General features: G+C 33.1%; 3 protein-coding genes and 1 long non-coding RNA gene across 5 annotated transcripts; 3 read left to right on the plus strand and 1 right to left on the minus strand.

Annotated features, from left to right (window-relative positions):
• The first annotated feature begins 1,572 nt into the window (after positions 1 to 1,572).
• LOC145119369 (uncharacterized) lies at positions 1,573 to 2,172 on the plus strand. Its single transcript, XR_013713826.1, has 3 exons — positions 1,573 to 1,726; positions 1,911 to 1,970; positions 2,063 to 2,172. It is a non-coding gene; the product is annotated as an uncharacterized LOC145119369 (long non-coding RNA).
• A 3,288-nt stretch (positions 2,173 to 5,460) lies between these two features.
• On the plus strand, positions 5,461 to 7,769 carry LOC145122668 (protein DEHYDRATION-INDUCED 19 homolog 4-like). Of its 2 annotated transcripts, none has more exons than XM_079058228.1 (5): positions 5,461 to 5,725; positions 6,357 to 6,493; positions 6,619 to 6,696; positions 6,790 to 7,061; positions 7,532 to 7,769. In XM_079058228.1, the coding sequence occupies exons 1-5, from the start codon at positions 5,656 to 5,658 to the stop codon at positions 7,644 to 7,646; spliced, it is 672 nt and encodes a 223-aa protein (XP_078914354.1). In that variant the 5' UTR covers positions 5,461 to 5,655; the 3' UTR covers positions 7,647 to 7,769. The 2 variants fall into 2 exon arrangements, with proteins under 2 accessions (XP_078914354.1, XP_078914355.1); XM_079058229.1 differs by having other exon boundaries at positions 6,375 to 6,493.
• Positions 7,770 to 12,455: 4,686 nt separating this feature from the next.
• Positions 12,456 to 14,992, minus strand: LOC145122367 (uncharacterized). The gene is made up of 6 exons (XM_079057975.1): positions 14,373 to 14,992; positions 13,703 to 13,914; positions 13,418 to 13,625; positions 13,236 to 13,321; positions 13,068 to 13,159; positions 12,456 to 12,939 (listed from the first exon to the last, which is right to left on the minus strand). The coding sequence occupies exons 1-6, from the start codon at positions 14,619 to 14,621 to the stop codon at positions 12,710 to 12,712; spliced, it is 1,077 nt and encodes a 358-aa protein (XP_078914101.1). The 5' UTR covers positions 14,622 to 14,992; the 3' UTR covers positions 12,456 to 12,709.
• An 870-nt stretch (positions 14,993 to 15,862) lies between these two features.
• LOC145120972 (major strawberry allergen Fra a 1-2-like) lies at positions 15,863 to 16,578 on the plus strand. The gene is made up of 2 exons (XM_079056757.1): positions 15,863 to 16,073; positions 16,167 to 16,578. The coding sequence occupies exons 1-2, from the start codon at positions 15,887 to 15,889 to the stop codon at positions 16,451 to 16,453; spliced, it is 474 nt and encodes a 157-aa protein (XP_078912883.1). The 5' UTR covers positions 15,863 to 15,886; the 3' UTR covers positions 16,454 to 16,578.
• Positions 16,579 to 23,596: the final 7,018 nt, after the last annotated feature.

A 23,596-nucleotide genomic window follows, 5' to 3' on the forward strand; every position in this document is an offset into this window, starting at 1 on the left:
ATTAAAGTAATCTAGTAAAAATGACTGCGGTAGGAAGAGACTCTGGATGCGGTTGCTGATGAAGGAGCTTGACTGCGGGTGCTTGGCGGCTGCGGTAGCTGAAGTTCAAGAGGGTCACTTTTATGATTCAACAGGTGCACCGACCGGCCTTATTGTGGCTGATTAATATAAATCTTCCAATAATTTTATATATAGGTGTATTATAATAAAATCCGATAGGAATAAATATGAAATATGATTAAGATATTGGATTTGTAAAAGTGATATTGAAATTTATAGGTGTATTATAGTCATTATCCCAGTGTTTCCAACATTATAACTTACTTTTAAAGTTGAATAAAGTTTGGTATACACAAAAATATAAGGATTGAAATGACAAAAATGAATATTTGTTAAAGTTGATTTATTGGATGCATTGTGCCTTTGAAACGAGATGTAGTTGACAAAGTGGATAAGCATGTCATCATACTTTTTCACTTTCCTACTTGTGTACTTGAGTAAAGTTATATTCTTATTATATATATATATATATATATATATATATATATATATATATTAAAGTTGTGTTAAAAGATGAATAGTAAACTTCTGTTTTTTTGGCAAAAATGGTCCCTTGGTTATACCTTAAATTGCAGTTTCAGATTCGTTTTGGTATACGGGTGTTTTATGGAATTAATTGTATTGTCTGTACACGTGTTGCTCATTGTCGCTGTTGTTGTGTGACTCTATTTCATGTTTATCTTCCAGATCCTTCCACACCACAAATTGAGAGGGAATGGGAAAGACGAACAGGTTTTTTCCCAGTAGGTGTTTCCTGTGTTTCCAGATAAAAGAAAATCTAAAATCAAAAGGAAATCATCAGGTGTCTTTTGCTTTCCCTGCTTCGTTCCTTGCTGCTTCAGGTTCGTGTTCTGTTTTTTTTCCAAGGGTTTATGTCTCGATTATGTTTTTGGTTTGTTTTTATATTACTTGATCCTGCTTTTTTTTATTGATGCAAGCATCATCCGCTGCAGCTTTCTCTGTAAATAAGGGCTCCGATGAAATTTTGATTTGGGAAGAGAGGTAGTGGGGAAGAGATCTCTGGGGTTTGACGAGGCAAAAGGGAAGAGGCAGCAAAAAGGGACGCGAGCAGCAGCAGTGACGAAGACGTGGTCTTCGGTGGAGTTTTGCTCGACAGAAGATGAAGATGTGGGTGCGACGGGGTTCGATTAGTGGGGAGAAAAGGTCTCCGATGGGGCCGAAGAGAAGGAAATGGGAAAAGAGACTTGGTCTCGATGGTGATTGACGAACAGGGGTATGGGGATCGACACTCAACGGCGGCAGTAGGCGGCTCCACAACTTCTTCCTCTTCTATTTGGTTCGTCCTGCAGCAAACCCAAATGGAGAAAGCATGGTTGTTCCATCGTGACGGGGGAGGCTGTTAGGACCGATAGAAAGAGGTGGGTTATCATGGCGGTGGTAGGCAGCGTTCCGACTGCATGTTGGGTGTCGTTCAGATCGATTCAATTGGGTTTGATGGGTGTTTGTTATTGTGTTCTTGACTGGAACTGAAAAACGGAACTAACACATGGCTTTGATGTTCTCATCGTGAACGGGTGGTGAACGGGCAATTGTTTGGTGTTTGGTAGGTAAGATGGGAAGAATAACGGAGGGGAAACAGTTGGTGTTTCATCACCATTTTCTCTTGACACCTGGAGCTCGACAAGGGTGGCCACTAAATTTCCAGGTTATTATCTTTTTTTTTCTAAAAAATTTACATTGATGCTGGTTCTGCATCCTTTAGGTTCATCTAAACAAGCTTGCTTTTTGAAAAAAATTGTAAATTTAGATGAACACCAACTGTTTGAGGAAATGTCTTGCTTTGTTTTTTTTTCTTTTTTCAATACTAATGAAAGCATGCGATGTTTCAGTTAAGGAGCATGATCCTTTTCTGGTTCCAGAGTAACACACAAACAACTTATTTGTAGCAGGTAATGATAATGACCCAAATACCCTTTCTTTTAACACCGAAAACCCAAGTGATCAATATCGAAACTTGAAAGCATTTCATGTGTTGTTTCAGGGATGAAGAATGAAGTATCATAGTACAATGTTAAGTCCCATATCTCTGATATGATATAACTCCACATATGCTTACATGATTTCAATCATATTTAATCCTTTTGTTTCTTCAGGTAATTTGAGTCACTTCAACTCTGAAATTCTAATTTTGACGTCTAATTAATTGTTTCATAATTTAGTCAAATCAACCTTCAGCAACAGAGTTGATGATTATACCATATATTTCATTGGTTAATTTCTAAAGGAATAATAACCAATACGTGAGTGAAGAATAAAGAAACTTCCAGCTTTGATGATGAAACCACAACATGTTATAACTATTAAAACAGTAAGGTAACATGATACTAGATAAGTATACAACACAAATTTTTCGATGTCACCAACAAAGATTGGGGTTTCATTTTTCAGAAGCTTTATAAGGAGCTTAACAAGGTTAATACCGTATAGATACACCAGGTATATCTCATATACATATATTTCAAGAATGTTGTGATGATACCATGCTATCAACATAACTTCTGTAATAAATATAAGCCCTTAAGTTGTTAATGTCGCTATTCTTGCTGGAACTAATTCCATATATATTATGTACATGTATTTTTATTCTTGCACATGCATCTGTGATGTACTTCCATTGAAGGCAAGCGGCCCTAATTTTTGAAAGTGAGTTTGATGATGCACACCAAGTGCTCGATGAAATGTTACAACCAAATGTTAATGTTTCTTACATCTGTTGTACTCTGTGGATGCAGAGATTTCCAAGCACTATGATGTTGTTGATCTTTTACTGTGTCCCTTGTAAATATGTGAAATTTAGATAAAGCATTGGTGTTTTTCAGGTAATTTTATATCATTTTTTTACTCAATTTTTACACTTTATTCACTCCATTTATTGATAATTATCTGCTTTTGTATTATTGATAGGGCTGATTGGAGATGTGTTGTTGACAACCTTTTAACCAAAAACAGGTGCTTCAAAGGCTTAAACAATTAAATTATATACTCAACCATGAACTGGGTTTTTATTTTTGTGCCAAGTTATTTTTGCAGTTGGTGTGACGAAGAACAATGGAAATCACCCATACGCAACAACAACACCAATTAAATTATATACTCAATCATCAACTACACATCATTCTCTCCAAAGGAATCCTTTTGAATGAGGGTAAAACGGTAATTAGTTACCTATGTTTATAAATACTTCAAAATTCATTTTTTTAACTACGATGTATAAACCACTAACAATCATGTGTTCTTGATTTTTAAGGTTTTTTTTTGATGCTCCCTGTGTTACAGCTCGACAACATTGTCCTGTAAAGCAAAACACCAACTTATCTGGTATTCTAAAATCAAGAAAAAGACCAACTTCAGTTGTTTCTTATTGATAGTGTTTTTGTTTTATGACAGACCTGATTCATTCTCCCCTCGGGCAATTACCACTCACCATTGAAGACCGTATGCAAACGTTATCACATATTTTAGATTCTTAATGCACATTTCTTGACGGCTTACCAAGATTATTTTTAGAAAAACTTTGCATCTTTAAGATTAATTTTTTTTTCTTTTCCGTTATGCTTGCAGGAAGACTTTGGGGGGCAGTCCGTGTACAAGGATTTTGCCAAGAGGTAAGTTAGTTCATGGGTCTGTTTAACTGATTAGTTGTTCATTTACCTTTATCCAAATTGAATACTAATAATTTGTCTGTCAAATTTTATGTTTTTTTTTAATATTAATTTTTTACACAGTTTTTCCAATAAATTTTATTTTTATGATCTTACCTGTTATCCGAATATACATGAATTATTGGTTTGGCACAAACTTATAGTTTTTTGGTTTGTAACTCTTTTAGGGGACTGGAATTCAAATGAATACATCTATAGTAGCTGATGAAAGTCGAAATGCTGAGGTAAATGGAATCAAGAACTGGAGATTTTTCCGTTCCAAATTGTATATATTTTCAAAGTTCAATGCGGTTATTGGAAAAAATTAGAAGTGTGTTGCTTTTTCTTGCATTTAACCCACATTGTTTATTTGTAATTTTCTGAAATGTATTTTTCTTTCTTTTGCTTTTAATTATTCACTTTTAATGTAATATGAAGGTGAGATTTTACCACTTGATTTCACCAGAATTGGAGGGATAATCACCATACACCCAATTTGTAGCTTACTCTATTATCATTTTATGCATCAAAAAGTAAATATTTGTTTATTGAGTACTTCGATTTGGAGTGTAACAATTGCACAAAAAAAAGTGAGGATCATGATCCGTTTTACAATCAACCGATGGTTTCCAATTCCCATAACACGTTCACTCCAGATCTCCCACATGTAGGACCAAAAAATGTTCACAAATCCGGACCCCCGCGAAGCAGGGTCACTCATCTAGTTGTCAATAGTATTATTGTCCATTTTAATCGACTTAATCAACATAAATCTCCATCAATGAACTATATGAGTAACATATCTTTTATCAAATTGTTATTTCATTTATCTTCTTTTCCCAAATCGACAATTTATGTATATGTAATTAAAGTTAGCCCAAAATGTTTGATTGAATCAGACTCAACTTTTATTAGACTCAACAAACCGTATATCAACACATGTTAGAAAATCCAATCAAGCTTTATATTGCTAAAAAAATTGTTTGATATGTTTCTTACTGGCCTGATAAGAGGTTCAATTTGACTGGGTTAAATTCAAATTGTTTGATACTATATTTAAAAGCCTATGATTCGTTCCTATAACTATTGATATAGTATCTTTTATTGGGTCTAATAGAGGTTGAGTGTGATTCAATTAAACATTGACTTGACCCAATCAGTAACTATCAAACAACCATTATATTGAAAGAAATTTACAAAAATTAATGTAAAAATGAGATTTTTCTAACATGTGTCGTAAATGCACACATAAAAAGTATTAATTATGAAAAATATTAACATAATTAAATGTGAAATAAATTAATTATAGAGAGTATTTATTGAAAAATATGATACATATAATTAATGTATTTCATATTTAATTATAATAATATTTTTCATAATTATTGTTTCTTAGACACTTATTAGAAAATCTATTTTTATAAATATATAAATTATTTCCTGATAAGAACAAGATGCAGAGAAAATATCTAAGTATCTTTTAATATTTAAATTTTACAATATACCATTGCAAAATAAGAGAATATTTTGAAGAACATGTGAAAGTTTAGGCTATTTTATACCAGATTATTTAGAAATTTGACTATTTTAGTATTTTCCTATTAAAATTGCCAATGGACTCGAGTGAAACAACATTAAAACTTAAAGGGTAAAATATAACTTTCCTACAAACATGAGGGACTTTATGGTCTGTAAGAAGCTAACAATATATAACATTAACATACCCTGAGCAGGGGAGTTTGGTGGAGAGTTCCTCTGTGCTCTCTTTCTCTCTAGAAATTACACAACTTTCTCCTCCGAAATCAAACCAATACATACACAAATTTGTGTTTATCGACGGATGATCAAACAGATTATCTGAATTTCCCTAAAAAATTCGGGATTTTTTCTTATTTGAGATAAATTTGAACATTCACGATTCGGATCAAAGGAAATGGACACAAATTCATGGACTCGTTTCTCTACTTCGAATTCTTCTCTAAGGCGGTATCAATCTCGATCAGGTTTGTGTTTCTTTTGTTAATTTGATTTTTCTTTTGAGAAACCGCGTTAGAGATTGCAATGATTTTAGGAATTCACTGTTGCTTACTTTAATTTTGAAGTACATGTATATGATCAATTGATCATGCGATTGATTGATTCAAACTGTTAGGTTTACCTCTCTTCTGATAAATCACTAAGAAATGCATATGAATTATTTTGATATCCACCGACGTTTTTCTAAAAAGCGTGTTAGGGTTTAAAAGTTCCATTTTTCTGTTTTGCTTTTTGGGGGAAATGATGCTAATTTCATATGCAGTGATCGACGATTGTGTTTCCGGTATAATCTTATCATTCATCTATCCTTCTGCAAACTATTAGAGAAAATCTCAATCACGGATGAAAGATGAAGTAGAAATTTAAGATTTTTCAATTTCTAGCCTTACAAAACCAAAATCTCTCCCTTTTCTCCAATACTTTCTTCTATATTTACGAACTATCTAGTCTCTCAACTTACACAAACAAACACAAACCCTAATAAAAGCTCATATAAGCATATGAACCAAATTAAACTCCCATTAACTTTTTTCCTTCTTTATAGATTCCGATTCCAGTGAAATCAGTTTCAATTCTAACATCCATGTTTCTAATCAGACGCATTTCATCTTGTAGAAGAAACCGATGATGAACCACGACCTGAGTACTTATGCCCATTCTGTGCTGAAGATTTTGACATTGTAGGTCTCTGTTGTCACATCGACGAAGAACACACAGTTCAAGCAAAGAATGGGGTATCATTATCATTATCATTATCATTATAATTTTCAGTTTTTCACCACTTTCTTCTTACATATAAAATATAATAAACCCCCAAAACTGTTATTCATTATATAATTTTCTGTATGTATACTTACAGGTATGCCCCATATGTGCAAAAAAAGTGGGAACTGGTTTAGTGAGCCATATTACAATGCAACATGGAAGTCTTCTAAAGATATCCTTTTTACTTTTTATTAAACTCATTCCTTATTTTTATAATAGTTACTTTAAAATTATTTTATGTTGCTATTTCTTGACTTAATAAAACGTTCAACGCAAGAGGAGATTGCGTAGAGTTGGATCAAATTCAACTTTTTCTATTTTGAAAAAGGAATTAAGAGAAGGAAACTTGCAGTCTGTTCTTGGAGGTTCTTCATTTCTGATTCCATCATCATCATCTATGAACACAGAACCTGATCCATTGTTGTCTTCTTTTATTTACAATAATACCCCTGATGATGACGTGTCAAAAGATCAATCTCATTCCTCTACTGCAGCAGTTTCAATAGTGGAAGGCTCAAATAAAGATTTCTTGACAAGGTAAGAATCACTAATGCCAATTCTTGCATTACAGTTTTAATTATTTAAATTGCAAATCTTTCTACAGAAAAAAAATCTCATTGCATTTAAATCTTTATAAATTCCTAACTGGCATATTTTATTTTTATCATTAAATGTTAGTATTGTCAAGTAATCTTTTTTATTAAAAACATGACACAAATTATATTCTGAAATAATCTTTTCTTATTAAAAACATGACACGAATGTTATATTCTCAAATAATCTTTCTCATTAAAAACATGACACGCCTTTAAAAAATGACAAATAGATGAAGAAAATTCATGATAATAAATAGGTTTTTGTTAGATAAAATCTGATGTGTCTAAATAAAAAGAAAAGCTTTATAATTAATAAACTAGAAACCAATTTTACATTTTGTTACTGATATGGGGATTATATATATATATATATATATATATATATATATATATATATATATATATATTCAGGAGTGAGAAACAAAAGGGTGCTATAGTTTCTGGTGAAGATAAGGAGGAGAAAAGTCGACGAAGTGAGTTTGTTCAGGGACTAGTATTGTCAACTTTCTTTAATGTTGATTTATAAGCAGTTTGTTCTGCATAAACATGAAGGGAAGAGAGCTACAGTCATGTAAACCAGAGGAACGCATATCTCTTTACTCATATTGTATTAAGAATCCAAATATATATATATATATATATATATATATATATATATATATATATATATATATATATATAATATAGTATATGGTTGATCTATATTACATAATGACTCCAAACATGGTTGGTTAGACTTGGAAATCTTAGTGAACATTACTAATCTAACTCTTAAAGGTAATGGATAAGGTCAACACTCTAAGCCTCAACTCAAACCTCTAAAAAGGTTTTCAAAACACCAAAATATTTATCTATATTCTAAAACTCTTTCTAAAAATCGTTTTGTGAATGCACACATATATCATATAGGATCTCAAGTAGTAAATACATATAACAAATCAAATCAAGTAAAGTTTCAAAGTACACATATTCTTGGGTAATGAATCTCACCTCAAAGTGTAGACTACCTTGAATAAGCTCCTATGAAAAATCCATAAACATCTCAAATGTATAATATCATCCAACAAGCTCCTTAAGGTATATGAAGGGTTCATAAGCACGATATAAATGCTTAATTGTGTAAGATATCATACTTAATTAATCTTAGTTACTCTATTTATGTTCATATATACTTGATGACACTTAGTGGCCTCTTAAACTATCTTATATTACCTTAAGGGAAGTATTGGGAGCACCCTCATGACCCCTAAGCTCATATATATGTACCAAAATAAACTTCCTAAGTTCATGTAGATGTTTACTCGTTCGGGTAGAACACCCATGTTTGTACAAAAATGTGAAAAACTCCTAAAATTGGCATCCTACTTTACCTAATGTGATTCTAACACTTCTAAAACCAACTCAAATGAATTCTAGTACTTAAAATAATTCCAAAAATCGTTTTAGTTATGTTCTATATCCACATAACATCATTAGGTTAAAATCCTAGATCTATGTGGTTTTCTCAAAACTTTAAGTTTAAGCTTCAAAACTAAAATATTGATTTCTACAAAATGATTTCCATTTATGTTTTGGAATGATGATGGCAATACCTAACTAGAAAGCATAATTAGGTCTTATAAACATAATTTTGTCACAACTTATTGAGTTTATGAGAGATTTGTCCAATTGTGAGCTTAAAAACTCCATTAAAGCTCCTAGATCCATCATTGCTTCACTTCAAGGGTTTAACACCATATTTTGAACTTAAAATCATAAAACCTACATCTGAATCATATCATTAAGCTTAGACAATGATCAACTTCAAGTTTTACTAGATCAAATGATTGATTCATGAAGTTAGTGTTTTACAATCGCCATTGAAGTTTCATAAACTCAAATTGGTCAATGAGATGAACTTCTATCTAGGGGTGTTCAAAACCGGATATCCGAAAATTAGGATATCCGAATTTCGGATATCCGAAAATTTCGGATAGTTAATATCAATATCCGTATCCGTATCCGAAATTTCGGATACGGATTCGGATACTGAAACCGGATATCCAAAAAAATTATTGTTTTCTTATAAAATATATTTAATATATAATAATGCAACAAACTAAATTTACAATTGAAATTTTAACTTTTAAACAGCTAATAGCAACAAACTCTCATACACTACTGCCAGTTAAATGCAAAATCAAGATCAAACTATTACTTTGTTGTACTTGTTTTTGAAACCAAATATATTGCGGCAATTGACTATTTAATATTAACGTATAAAAGTGTTTAACCAAAATCCATTTATTATGTAAAAAAACTTCACAATGAGAGAGACATAAAACACATTCAAATATCAAACTCCCATCTAAAATGCATCATTGTTTTCTTTAATTTTTTAAACAACAATCAATCATTCTAATAATTAAATAATAATAATCCAACATTCATTTGCGTAAAACAGTTTCACAATCAAACAAACAGAATACGTATTCATCTACTAAAGATATACATAAACAAAACAAAAAACACGTAACACACAAACCATAAGTCACTAACAAAGTCTTTGTAATCCCATTTTCTTATAATAAATAAATTAAGAATATTAATAAAAAATAATTTTCGGATATCGGATATCCGAAATATCCGAAAATTCATAAATCCACTATCCGTATCCGAATCCGAAATTCCGGATATCCAAAATTTCGGATAATTTCAGTTCGGAATTTCGGATTTTCGGATAGGATCCTCGGATGCGGATATTTTTGAACACCCCTAGTTCTATCAATATTTTGGTATTAGAACACTTGAATCTAAAACCAAACAATATTAGAACCAAGTCAAATTTTAGAAAGTAACGAGACTTAAGTTGTTAATTGGTGAAAGTTTTGAACATTTAAACCCTAACCTCTCTTCTTCCCCTCATTTGGACTTTTTCATATTGGATAACAAATGGAATTTGGTTTGAAAGAATGTGAACTAAATAAGAGAATTGAAGATCAGTTGGAGTTCTAGTATCAAACTGAAGTTATGAACACCCAATAAACATCTCTAACTTAACAATTCCTACCTTAAACCTAGTTAGTTAATATATTGACATTTAAGGTCCAAGATCTAGTTAACAATGTTAAGTCAAAGTCATGCCTAAGTTTTCATAATTGACAAGATTGGCCACTCAACATATATATTTTCAGTTTAACCAAAGTTGACTTTCTAAATAACCTTTCTAGCTTCTTATATTCTAATTCAATGATAAAATTTCTTACAAATAAGTGCATATCCTAACAAATGAGTTCATTCCAATTTCATTCCTCAATTCCTAACCTTGGTGCTTTTAACTTCAACTTTCACCCAATCAATTACAACTAAATTTTAGTTTAGCTAATTTTATATTACTTAACTCAGAAATTTTAAATGCCTCATTTTTATAATTTTTATTTTATTTAATTTAGTAAAAAAAATATTTCTATATAACTACACTTAAGGCTAAAACTTCTGGTCACAAATTACACGTGTTACAAGTTTGCTTATTACTATCCCAACACTAATATCTCAATACTAACAGTTGTGCCAAACTTACTATGATAGGGTCATAGTCTTGCACGAGAAGTAGGAAGGATGTGAAATTTGAATTCAGCGTCCAAGTGACAAGTGAGTACATGTCTAGTTTTAAACATGACACACAACAAACGAGTCATGTTTGTAAAGGGCATGCGTTGCATATATTGCGATTATGTGTTGCATGAGTTTTTATATACGTGAGTCATATTTGGTAAATAAGTTTATATATCTTGTACTTACAAGTTGTATACGTTGATGAACATTAGTTATATAGGTATCACATTTGCATTTGTGATCATTGGGGCATGCATGGTACTTTTGGTTCATCGGTGCATGTGAGATGAATGCATGTTGACACGACGGTGTGGTCAGTTGGCTCCTTCCATGCGTGTCAAAAAGCTATTCACAATGATGAAAAATTGAGGGATGCATATCATGTATTGCGTTCACCTATACCTTAAGTATACATTGTTATTACCATGGTGAATATCTTTATCATGCCATTGGGTTTCCATATGCATTTTACCACGTTATATGCATGTGATTCATTCCGGCTTGGCGTTATGACAAACTTTTCTTTTAGTGTTGTGCCTTATATATCCGTTGAAAGGGTTGGCAACGATCGGTATACAGAGAAAAGATCTAATATTCGATAGTTCAAGAAGTAGAGCTGGCAAAAATCGACCCAATCCACCAACCCAACCCGAGCCTAACCCAAAATTAGCAAGTTGGGTTGACGTTTTCAACCCATTTAGGATAAATGGGTCAACCCGCCTCTAACCCATTTAATTAAATAGGTTGGGTTGGGTAAATGTTGTCAATCCATTTTTACCCCACCAACCCATTTAACTTTAATATATATTTAATTTAATAATTATTTAAATATTATAATGTATTAATCTAAGTATTAATTTATAAATTACAATGTTGTATTATTATTTATGTTTTAAAAAATGCAATCTTAATTCTAATCTTTTTTCTTTGCGCCAGCAACACTAGTCACTCTTCAAAATCATTTCGAAATTACATATCTTTAATGTTATTCGAACAATTTTTTTGTATTTGTGAATTGGGATTCAGCTTTTATTATACTTTGAAAGTTTATTTAAGTTTTGAACTAATTTAAGTGGTATAATCTTTAGTTAATTTATTTACTTTTTTATTTTAAATGGGTTAATTCAGATTTAACCTATTTATTTAATAGGTTGGATTGAGAATTACATAAATGGATCAACCCGATGACAACTCATTTATCTGAAAGGTTGGGTTGGATTGGAAATATGTATCCATTTAAATAAAAAGGTTGAGTTGGGTTGAAATGTTCAACCCAATTAATAAATGGGTTGAACACGAACCTAACCCAAGTCAACCCATTACCAGCTCTATCAAGAAGTATTTGAATAAATGGATTGAACACGAACCTAACCCAGGTCGACCCATTACTAGCTTTATCAAAAAAGAAGTGAGAACTAATATAGTAAACTTGACTTAAAAGACATCCAAACTTTGTCAATGTTTTTTTTACATGAGACTTATTTTGGAAATTTTAGAGTGATTTTCAAAGTTAGCTCAACAATTACAACTCTTACAATTTTACAATAAATTTCACACTTAAACAAGATAAATATACACCAAATTCAAGAAGTATTATAAAAAGTTGGTAATAAGATTACATCTAAAGTTGAAATTCAAATTGATTTTCAAGAAATAATTTTACCTAAGATTAGAATAACAATGGGTATTTGTCTATAACATTCTTTGAAAGACACAATTAACCATGACAACACACCAACAATTTAAAATCATTCCTACAAATTAATTTAAAATTTACCACATTAGTTTACAAATCCTACTATATAGTTTATACACTACAACATCCATATCATATCAACAAAGTTCCATCATTCCAAAACAAAAACCCTTCAAATCAAATCATCCAAAAGCCCCAACATGGACTCTCTCTACTCACTTTCTTTAACCAAAAACATAAACATTTGTCAGTTTTTTCTTTTTTACCTAATCTCTTTCACCACATCTTCTTCCTAAATCCTACCTCCAAAAGTCATGATTTTTAAAAAACACAAAATCCGGGTGATATGCATTCAAACTCCTCAACCAATTCTCAGTAGAATGCATCAAAGAATCCACTTTTTCAGCTCCATGAATCCCACTTTGTGTCCAATCAGAACTCTTGAACTTGTAAACAGCAAGCCCAAAAATCGGTAATGAAATCCCAACATCATGAACTTCAATCATACTTGACTTATCACCTTCCACACCTGAATCACAATATCACACACAAATCTTTTTTTAAAATTTAAAAAAAGATGTCAACTTTTTGTCTCTTTTGTACAAAAAAACTATGACCCGTGTAAGTAAATAAGCAGATAGAAAGATTGAGGGATACTTTTTAATGGTGTTGAAAGAGAATGAAAAGTCAAGAAACTGGCATCAAGATTTTGTAAAGATGGGCCCACAGGGATTCTATATATAGGATACCTGGAAAAAAGTGGTAAAAATTAGGGAAAGATTGAAGGAAATAGCAAATTATGTGTAAAAAAAATAGAATATTTACCAAGCAACAGAAACCCAACTTGATTGAGTTAAATCACAGCTTCGATATGATTTCAATTCTGGAAACTTTGATGCAAGATCTGATATCTGATGAGATCATGAGATCAATGACAATTGTAAAACTCATGAATCAATAACATTAGTAATCAAGTGAATTACCATAAATACCCTTGAAGGGATTACCTTGTCAGCTAAAGGCGCACGATGATATGGTAAAGCACGTTCAAAATATTCAAAGATTAGAAGCCCAGGTGGGTTTCTAATCTCGTTTTCCTCTAAATTATCACTTCTAATCATGAGTTTATTGAAGTTTTTTGCAACATTGTTTTCATAGCTTCCATCACTACTTGTAGCTCTTGATGAATCAGAGTCACTTTCACCAATTGGTCTTCTGTTTTTGTCAAAAAATGAGTGGAAATTTTAATTACCATATTGCCATTGGAGATGAATATTTTAAAAGAAGTTTACCTTGTGGTGGTTAGGGGTGATGATGGATCTACATAGAGTTGAATGGCAGATAGAAATGGGACATAGTATTGAACAACAGAGTCACTTTCATTTAACACAAGAGGAACTCCAACTCCATATGCACTCCATTCCTTTAAAGATTCCCAAAGATCACCAAGTATGAAGTATGGGTGGTAATTGGAATCTTGATTCCTCCATCCCTTCATGCTAGTCTACATGATAGCAAGAATATTATCTCTTAGATCATGATTCAAATAAATAATTGATGTTAAGAATTGTATTAGGGCTAAAATGATAATCACATGTGAAGTCAATGACCAATGATCGATAATTACTCAAAATGTCGGCTTTCTTGTATAATCTAATTAGATACAGTACAAAACAAGTAAGAATCCACTAGGGTTAAAGCATAAACAAACGCAAACTAAATGATGAATTCATCTGTAAGTTTCACATTTTATCAATTACCCAGAAATGGAAATGAGAAAAATGAAGAATTTGAATAGGCTCTAAACGCAAAAACGTAATAAGATTGAAGATTAGCGATTAATCTAAAGCCACGAATTCAACATTTTGTCGATTATCAATGTAATAAAGCATCAAGATAGACAGTGGAGAGGTTCAATTTCTTCATTGTGATTGATTTTTTTCTTGAATGTTCATTCGATACCTTAGGGAAATGTTGAGCAGTAACAATTGGAGTCGTGTGCTTCATAAACCGATCCAAATTAGTTGTCACGACACTACTGCTGCTACTCATCAACGACTCCGATTGTTGCTGCTTTTCTTGCTGTCGTTGGGGTTGTACTTTCTGCTCTTCTTGTTGTACATGTTTCTGTTGTTGCTGATTGTACCTTCTCATCGCCGGTGGGCTGTAAAATCTGTCCTCCCGGACCCGGCTCCGACCCAAATTCGACATGCCCCACAACAAATTTGAGGCTTCGAAGTCGTGATCACGAAAACCAGATGGAATATATACAGATATATACTTTAAATGCGATACGATTATACGTATATCTATATAAGCGTTTTTCCTTGAAATTGATCGGTTCACTGATCGAATTAAAGGGATTATTTTTATTGGAATTAAGCAATTGGGATGTTCTAAGGTTTCTGGTGCGATCGAAGTTTTATGAAATTCTTTAATTAGGGTTTTTGAAGATAGAGAGAGAGAGAGATATGGGTCTCTGTGAAGGTTATTGTTTTGACGAGTGGAAGACGAAGGGAATAAACCGACGAAAGTTGAGGGTGCAACTTTACGAACGTGTGCCGTGTTCCACTGGAATATCATTTACTTCAGTTACCTAAAATGACCTAAAATCCTGATCAGGGGAACTAGCACCTGGTTTGAAATAATTACACAAATGGTCCTCCATCTATTGCTTAACGTATAAGTTTGCCACTTAAAAGTTTTCAATCTTACACTATAGTCCCCGAATAATTTACATTTAGGTTTTTATGGAAAAACAAAAAACCCTAAAAATCATAAAAATGCATAAACAAAAAATACTTAGATATTACAAAACTTTTTTTTTGAGTTTATATTCTTAAAAATAGTAGGTCTTACAATAAATTCGCTGAACTTTTTTTTTTGAGAAAAAACCAAAAAAAAAAAAAAATCGATTTTTTAATTTTTTTTCAGCGAATTTATAATAAAACTTGCGATTTTAAGAATATAAACTAAAAAAAAAAGATTTGTGATCTCTATCTATTTTTTTAATGTATTTTTATGATTTTTAGGGTTTTTTTGTTTTCCATATAAGATAACCCACTTAAGTACTATTCACAAGGGATTGAAGTACTATTAACGTTAATGTAATAATGTTGGTGTAATCTTGTTTGGTTATAATGCAATAAAACTTGACACAAACGTATCTATAGTTTTTCTCCTTAATAAAGAAAACACATATAATGGGCATGCTAAAGTTTCCTAATAAAGAAATACAATTGGCCCATAAGGCTTTCAACTTTCAAAGCTATTAAGCTATTAGCAGCCACTTGAACAACCAAGTTTGACCAGTCAAATGTGTTCTGCCTAATCCCAAACATTACAACAACATAAGAGCCATGTACAACATCCCACATCACACAAAAAAGTCAACCACGACCCTCATCTTATCTACCCTCTCTTTCAATTGCTATTTATATATCGTTCATACAAGTAAATTGACATAACAAATAAATATGGCTAATGTTAGTAGTTGGGAATTGGAGATCAAAAGTTCAATAGCTGCTTCAAAGGTCTTCCATGAATTCATCCTCAAATTTTTTGAATTTCTAGCACAAAATGTTATTCCAAAAGAATTTGGAATAACATTCACGACATTGGAAGGCGATGGAGGAGTTGGATCGATCAAACTCATGAGCTTCTGTAATTAACTATTTTTATATTCTAAGTTTATAAATCGAATGTTAATAGTTGTTTTCTTTTTATTGACATTCATTTTTTTTTTGGGAAATGCAGTGGATGATCAGTTTCCAAGTGTGAAGTACAAAGTAAAAGGAATTGATTTAGAGAACTTTACTTACAATTTGGCGATGATTAAAGAGGAAAATGGGAATGAATATGAGTCAACTTTGAGTGAAATGAAGCTAATTTCGTCTGCTGATGGAGGTTGTGTGTTTAAGCAGAAGAATATTGATTTTGAAGCAATCTCTGAGGATGAAATCGAAACCCAAAAAGAACAACTTACTCAATATTTTGAAGTTTTTGAAGCTATTGTCACTCAAGAAGATCCTACTGATTCTTAGCTTAATTCTTTGTATTTTGACGCTTGAATCCAACATTGCTATGAATTCTTGATTTGTTTTGGCTTCTAATGTTGTTGATATGAATATATTAAATTTAGTTGGGCTTTGAACACCAAATTTCCCAATCGATGGAGAATGCTTAAATTGTTTTATATAAATTGTAGTGATTCATATCTTATAATCCTTGTAACAAAAGAAATATTCTTTTTTTTAAGAGAAAAATCATGTTAAACCTAACTCAAAAAAGTTCGTTTTGGAACATCCGTTAAAATGTTTTATAAAATATTTACGAAGATTTTGTATGCTAGAAGAGCTATAGTTAGGGCTGTAAACGAACTGAACGTTCACCGAACTGTTTGTGAACCGTTCGGCGGGAAGTTCGTTTATTTAATAAACGAACGAACATGAACACAAATTCTCGTTCGTTTAGTTAAACGAACGAACATGAACAATGGTCTCGTTCGTTCAATTATGTTCATGAACGTTCGTTTATGTTGTTCGTTTACGTTTGTATATGTTCGTTCATATAAGTTCCTTTTATCTTCATATATGTTTAATTGTGTTTGATTACATTACTATATTATATGTTCATTTATGTTCATATATGTTTGCTTATCTTTATTCGTTTGTTTATGTTCGTTTAGCATGTTCACGAACATAAACGAACGAACATAAACAATGTAATTTGTTAAACGAACGAACATGAACAAAAAAACTCGTTCGTTTAACCGTTCGTGTTCGTTCATTTGTTCGATTAACTTAAACGAACGAACATGAACAAGCCCCGTTCGTGTTCGTTCGGTTCGTTTACAGCCCTAGCTATAGTGCAATCGGATAAATTTTCTTAAAAAGGATTAAAATGATTTGTTATATATCCTATTCTATTTTTATTGCATTTTACTTTACGGTAATTATAGTTGTTTTATTTAATATCATTTTGTATGTATATTAGTCTTTATTTTTATAATCATTTTTTAACACCAGATAAAATATAATATAATGAAAACTAGAAAAAACCTAGAATATACAAGATAAAATAAGTTTAAATTTAAAATACAAAATTAACTAAACGTCAACCAAATCGAGCTTTACATTATAAGCCAGGCATGAGCGGATGTTATGTAAGAGAAATTAAATCTAACATATTTTTTTTTCAAGTTTAATATTATTATTTTAAAAGAGAAATTAAATCCAACATAACATCCTCCCCAATATTATCACTAACTGAACGTAAAGTGTGGATCATGAGCATCTTATGTTTTTTTTTGCTCATGATTACCCTGTCATTATAAAAACTCAAATTAGCAATCATAATATTATAATTAATTAAAAGTTACAAAAATAAATACAATAACATTTTGATGGATCTTCTTTCTTTTTTCGAACATCTGACAGTCTCCCTACTCACTCCGCCCTGAGGACAGGATTGCAACACCAACTTGTCCAATGTAATGAATATTCTTTCCTTTTTCGAGCATTGATCTACAAATAGGAATTTGTACCTCGTTTTCCAACTTCAAATGTGTATTGATATTAGAAATATGTAGTTTAAGATTTCAAAAGTTCCATACCACCCAAAGAAATTCTAGCGTGATCGCCGCATGATGTTAAGCCAATCTATCATGTCCTTTGACCGTGCTTTTTCGGTCTGAGATCATTGAGAGTGATGTAGTGAAAAAAGATCATCAGCTGCACACTACACACTGAATGCCAAACTTCTTTCGTAAATATGATGATGAATATATGATCCTCTTCTTCATCGTCATTATTACAATGTAGAACCAATGCTCATTCTGGCAAGATTGATTAATGTTGACAATCCACCATGACTACTTCCCTTACACTAGTATATTAAGCTTTGTGTGTACAAGTTTTTTCCATTTCCAACAAATGTTATAGGGAGATGTTACATGGAGGGAGAATGGTGTTGTTAATGCATACTCGATGGGAGGAGACCTTGTAGTTACCTGATTTTGTCAAACGATTACTCCAACTTCCTACCTCGTATTCGATGTAAGTTTGCTATGACATCCCAACATCATCCACGTCTTTTTGCTACTGATGCGTGTTATCAACATAAATTGTATTCCGTAAAGTTTATAATGAAGTTAATTCCTCTAAGTGAGTCGTTATAATCATACTTGATAATGACTAATCCTTCTGTCATGACGTTTTTCAGACGCCGACTTGTTTAAGGTAAGGTTTGTCACCTTAGACTGACCTAGTCTAACTGTAGCGAACAGCTCAGGTGTGGGGTGTCAACCCCGTATAGATCTATACACAAACTCCCGCTCTCCCTCCAGGAAACTTTGGTTATAACTACAGGCTATGGTTGTACACTCGATAAGTGTCAAACGAAGTGTCTCACAAACACCACAACAAAATCGCCACCATCACTTGCTAATGAAAACGAAATTTTAGGCCTTTCGGCTACCGATGCGAGTCATTCATGTTCCTTATAATTTACTCTTATTGATTATATTTTTATAAAAAGTAATCAAATTGAACGATAGAGTTAAATTAAAATATTAATCCAAAAAACGTACATAATAAAATAAAAAAAGTATTAGGGCCGTTTGAAGTGTACCCATGTGACAAATATAAATATGCAAGGATGTTATAATATTAGCCCAAGGGCCCAAGCATTTTATTTGATTTATAGATGGGCCAGTCGACCCATAATCCGGGAAAAAACCACGATAACAAAATCGCGAGAAAATTTCTTTAATCCAAACTTTTCTAAAAGTTTTCAAGGCAAACAACCAAATAATGTCCTTATTTGACGTCTAGATTTTATGATTTGTGATGATATTATATAATAAATTGATCAATATCAATTACTTTCAATTTATTTTTACATATAAATAAGTTTCTTAGTTATATATTCAGGAAAAAAATTTGCTATTTTTAGGAATTCCTTTTTGTGAAAGCTAGTAAGCTACCAGCCTCCAACCATTCTAGGAATGAGGTAACTAGTTGAAAAATGACATACTCCATTGTAATATAAGAAACTGACTCAGTTTTAATATTTAAAAAAAACTCAAAGCATAGCTTTCAAAATGCATCATACTTTACATCGTTATAATTTTCTGTTACGTCCAATATAAAAATACTTTTTTTCACCTTGGAACTAATTTAATAAAATCTATAAACTTCGGGGACCTTTTTTTAAAAATTATAAAAAAAAATCCCTTAATATAACGACTCCCATCATTCCCTTATAAGATACCCTTAGCTGCATAAATCGCCATTGTTAGCTCCAATGCCACCCAATGTCCCCGTCGTTAGCCATAACTTCCATCATCGTCACAGCTCCAACGCCACCAACTTCGGTTTCTGTCATGCTCAACCTCCTTGTTTCTCTTCCTCTCTTTGACCAAAACAACCTCCTTTCTCTCTCAAATAAAACTGTTAATTCCTTTCAGGATCGGTGTTTGCTATTTCCATCGACATTTTGGTTGGGAAAACTGAAGTTTTAATAGTATAAATTAATTGAAATTAAGAATAAGGAAGAGAAATATAGGAGGGAAATAAAAAGAAATGGAGTTGTGATGTTGTTTACCTCATCGTTTGAAACCTAAACTCAGGTGGTTATATGTCTCCACCTAACCTAACCATAGAAGAAACTTACCAATCAAACTCATTTGCTTGTGAATCTTCTTGAAACTTATAGCACAAGCCTTATACTTTATTTTTTTATTCTAGCGTGGTTACAGTGGGCATAAATAGCAGTGGGGATGGTGGAATTGAGGTTTGTTGTTGCCGAATGAGAGGATACATAGAGAACATAGATGAGGAATGGACCAATAAGAGAAGTTGATGGAACTATGCGTTGTAGGTTGGGTGGGGCCTTAATATCTAAGACATAGTAGTATTAAATAATAAGGCTATTGTCATTATAATCCAACAAGTCTTACAAAATATTTTAAAAATGTTCCTTTATTTTATTACATGTATTCTAGAACCATAAACTACAAATGATCTTCCATAAAAAGGAAAATAAATTTTTGTACGCGGTCTCCCGGTAATTGCTTCATGAAGATGTGGCGACGTGGAAAAAATGATAGCCATGTATATTAATAATTTGACCACATAGACACCTTTGGTTTGATGTGGTGATGTGAATGAAATGATCACAACTTCTTTAAGAAACTAGTGTTCGATAATTTCACTAGCTCAACACAAAGACATTGTTCCCATTTAACCCTGACGATGATTTTTCAATTATCCTAACTCGTTGGTAGAAATAACTAAGGTTTCCATATTACAAACAATAGTGTTGATTTGTGATTTTAGTTATGAAACTGTTTTGTAACATCCATAAATTTATGAAAAATTTAAACTTTTTAAACAACCCAAAAATTATCATTATTTACAAATAGTTTTCAAAACAGGTTTAACATCAGAATTTTCCCAAAAATCATAAAACAAAACACGATGAGGTGCACGATCACGCCTTCGCCTTCCCGCGATCATCTGTGAGTTTCCAAAAATTATCATTGTTTACAAATAGTTTTCAAAACTGTAAGCCCAAAGCTTAGTGAATTTTCCCCAAAATACCAATACACAACAAATAACACATATATAATAAAAGCATGCAATGGGTCCACAGCTAACAAACTGGATTACCACTGAGCTCACAACATAAGTATGGCTTGCCCTTGGCCCACAACTTATGTCTGCCTTGCTCCTCGGCCTGACCAGTCCTCAGACTGAATATCACTAAGCCCTCAGTACGAGTCTGGCATGTCCTTCTCGGCCCTCAGCTCGCATCTGGAATGCTCATGAGCCCTCAGTATGAGTCTGGCATGCTCTCCCCCGCCCTCAGCTCATATCTGGATTGCTCCAGGGTTTGTTGGCTACAACACGGAGCAGTACAACCTCAACCCAACCAAACCCACATAATTGAAGGGTTTTGAGCATTCTAACACTCCTAAGGTGTACATGCAACCCTAAATACATTGGATCGATGTTTTCTCTATTATACATGCAAATATCAATTTTCCAAGGTATTGTTCTAACTAGCATAATATGAAGTACATATAATATAAATGCTAGTAGAATTACATACCTCTTTGTTGTAGCTTGATTCCATGGAGCTTAAGAGCCTAGTGCCTCAAATGTGACACCTCAAATGGTTCACACAACATCACCAACATCTTGGAATAACTTGAGAGAAAAGGTTACTATGCTCAAATCGGCTAGCCCTCATGTGTACACACACTAGTGCCAATTTATTGAGCCATGGGGTCCTTATATATTGTGGCAATTAGGGTTACACCATGTAACTCATGTCTTTCCATATTCTTTGTAACATCCGGATTCCCAGGTATCTTATTTTATGTATTTTTATTGAATATTAGAGAGGGACTCGGCGAGTAGACGCTTAAACTCGCCGAGTAGGAACGACGTTTGCTGACTGTATTAAATGAATGGACTCGGCGAGTCCATGCGTGGACTCGGCGAGTCCGCGCTGTTAAGTGAAACCCTAATCCTTGGGGCCTGAGCCCTATTTAAAGGCCTTTATGGCCTCCATTTGCGGCCAATGCACCCCAGAGGAACCCTAGAGAGAGCAGTAAGAGAGTTGAGAGCAAAAGGAGGCTATTTCTTCATCTTTTTGTGTGGTTTGGCTTGAAGGAAGATAGGAGCACACATCTAGAACGTGAAGGGGACTGGATCTGAGCTAATCATCTTGTGGTATCATCTTTGGAGGTATAAACCTTTCCCATTTCGTGTTATATTGATGGATTTCTTGCTTTTAGGGTTTTTACCCTCATTTTATGGAAGATCTAGAGAGTATGAGGTCCACTTTGGGATTATGACATCAGATCTGGACCCATAGAGGTCCAGAGGACCTTTCCCACTCTGCTTTATGCTGATTTATGGAGGATTGGAGACTAGGTTGCCATTTCTAGTGTTATTTCTCCATTTGAGGCTTGATATGGGATGCATGCACGTAAATGTTGCACCTTTACGTGACTTTTGAGTGTTAAAAGGATGGATCTACTGTTTGATGAAGCAGATCTGACCTCAAGAGATCTTTTGAGGGTTTTCATGGGAGGAACTCGCCGAGTCCATAAGGGACTCGACGAGTCGAGTCAGGTTGCCCCGCGACTCGCAACCTGTGACGACCCATGGAGCACCGGGTTGACCAGAGAGCTCAGGGAGGACCAGGGACGTAAAGTACAGACATGTACTCACCGAGTCACTCTAGTGCACTCGGCGAGTCCGGTTGACTTTTGTTGACTTTTAGGGTTTAGTCAGTGGTTGGTCTTATGAGCCATTAGAGGGGCAGATTGGTCTTTTGCCCTTCTTAGAGAACTTATAGAGAGGGGTTGACCTAGCCTTTAGAAGTTGTATTAATTAGAGTAATTATTTATGTGATTAGGCGAAGGCTAGCGCAGTAATTCAGAGTTCGAGATTTACCGAGTTACTCGAGGTGAGTCTTCTCACTATACTTTACCTAGGGTGGTAACTAGAGTTATGTGACAGAGTATTTTGTATGCTTTTGCATGATGTGATTCCTATGTGATTTATGCTATGTATGTTACAGAGTTTAAAGAGTTAAGACCGGAAGGTCCACAGAGTTAGGGCCAGAGGGCCCACAGAGTTATGGGACTGGAGGGTTCCACTGAGACACATTGACCAGAGGGTCAAACAGAGTTATAGCCTCGAGTGGCTAATATGTGTTGTGTGTGATATTTTGGGGAACTCACTAAGCATTTATGCTTACAATGTTTTGTGTTATGTGTTTCAGGTACCAGTGAGGATCGCGGGAAGGCGCCCGCATGATCAGTACACACTATTTGAATTTTATATATTATGATCTTGGGATGTGTTTTTATGGATTTGATATGTGATACATTGGAATTCGAAAATAACTTATGAATGAAATTATATTTTAAAAAGTGAAAAATTGTTTTGAAATTTACGGTGTTACAAGTTGGTATCAGAGCCTTGGTTTGAGGGATTCGGGTGCATCTTCGGATGAATCTGAACTCAAATTGAGGAATTGAGAAAGTTTTCATAAAATAAACAAATTTTCTAAAAGAGTAAAAAGATTTTGAAAAGAGCAGAGCAGAGCAGTGTGTACGATCAGCTAGCGCCTGAACGGTGATTTCCCAAAATACCCTTACATTATGT

Source organism: Lactuca virosa, chromosome 6 (genome assembly GCF_052849685.1).
Source record: "Lactuca virosa cultivar CGN04683 chromosome 6, Lactuca_virosa_CGN04683_v6, whole genome shotgun sequence".
NCBI classification, from domain to species: domain Eukaryota; kingdom Viridiplantae; phylum Streptophyta; class Magnoliopsida; order Asterales; family Asteraceae; genus Lactuca; species Lactuca virosa.

Excerpts from the sequence above, each read along its gene's own strand:
- LOC145120972 (XM_079056757.1), top strand. The coding sequence starts at position 15,887 with ATGGCTAATGTTAGTAGTTGGGAATTGGAGATCAAAAGTTCAATAGCT. Across the intron at positions 16,074-16,166 it reads GATCAAACTCATGAGCTTCT|TGGATGATCAGTTTCCAAGT; the intron begins GTAATTAACTAT and ends TGGGAAATGCAG.
- LOC145122668 (XM_079058228.1), top strand. The coding sequence starts at position 5,656 with ATGGACACAAATTCATGGACTCGTTTCTCTACTTCGAATTCTTCTCTA. Across the intron at positions 6,494-6,618 it reads CAGTTCAAGCAAAGAATGGG|GTATGCCCCATATGTGCAAA; the intron begins GTATCATTATCA and ends GTATACTTACAG. Across the intron at positions 7,062-7,531 it reads AATAAAGATTTCTTGACAAG|GAGTGAGAAACAAAAGGGTG; the intron begins GTAAGAATCACT and ends ATATATATTCAG.
- LOC145122367 (XM_079057975.1), bottom strand. The coding sequence starts at position 14,621 with ATGTCGAATTTGGGTCGGAGCCGGGTCCGGGAGGACAGATTTTACAGC. Across the intron at positions 13,322-13,417 it reads GTGCGCCTTTAGCTGACAAG|ATATCAGATCTTGCATCAAA; the intron begins GTAATCCCTTCA and ends TGATCTCATCAG. Across the intron at positions 12,940-13,067 it reads TCTTTCAACACCATTAAAAA|GTGTGGAAGGTGATAAGTCA; the intron begins GTATCCCTCAAT and ends ATTGTGATTCAG.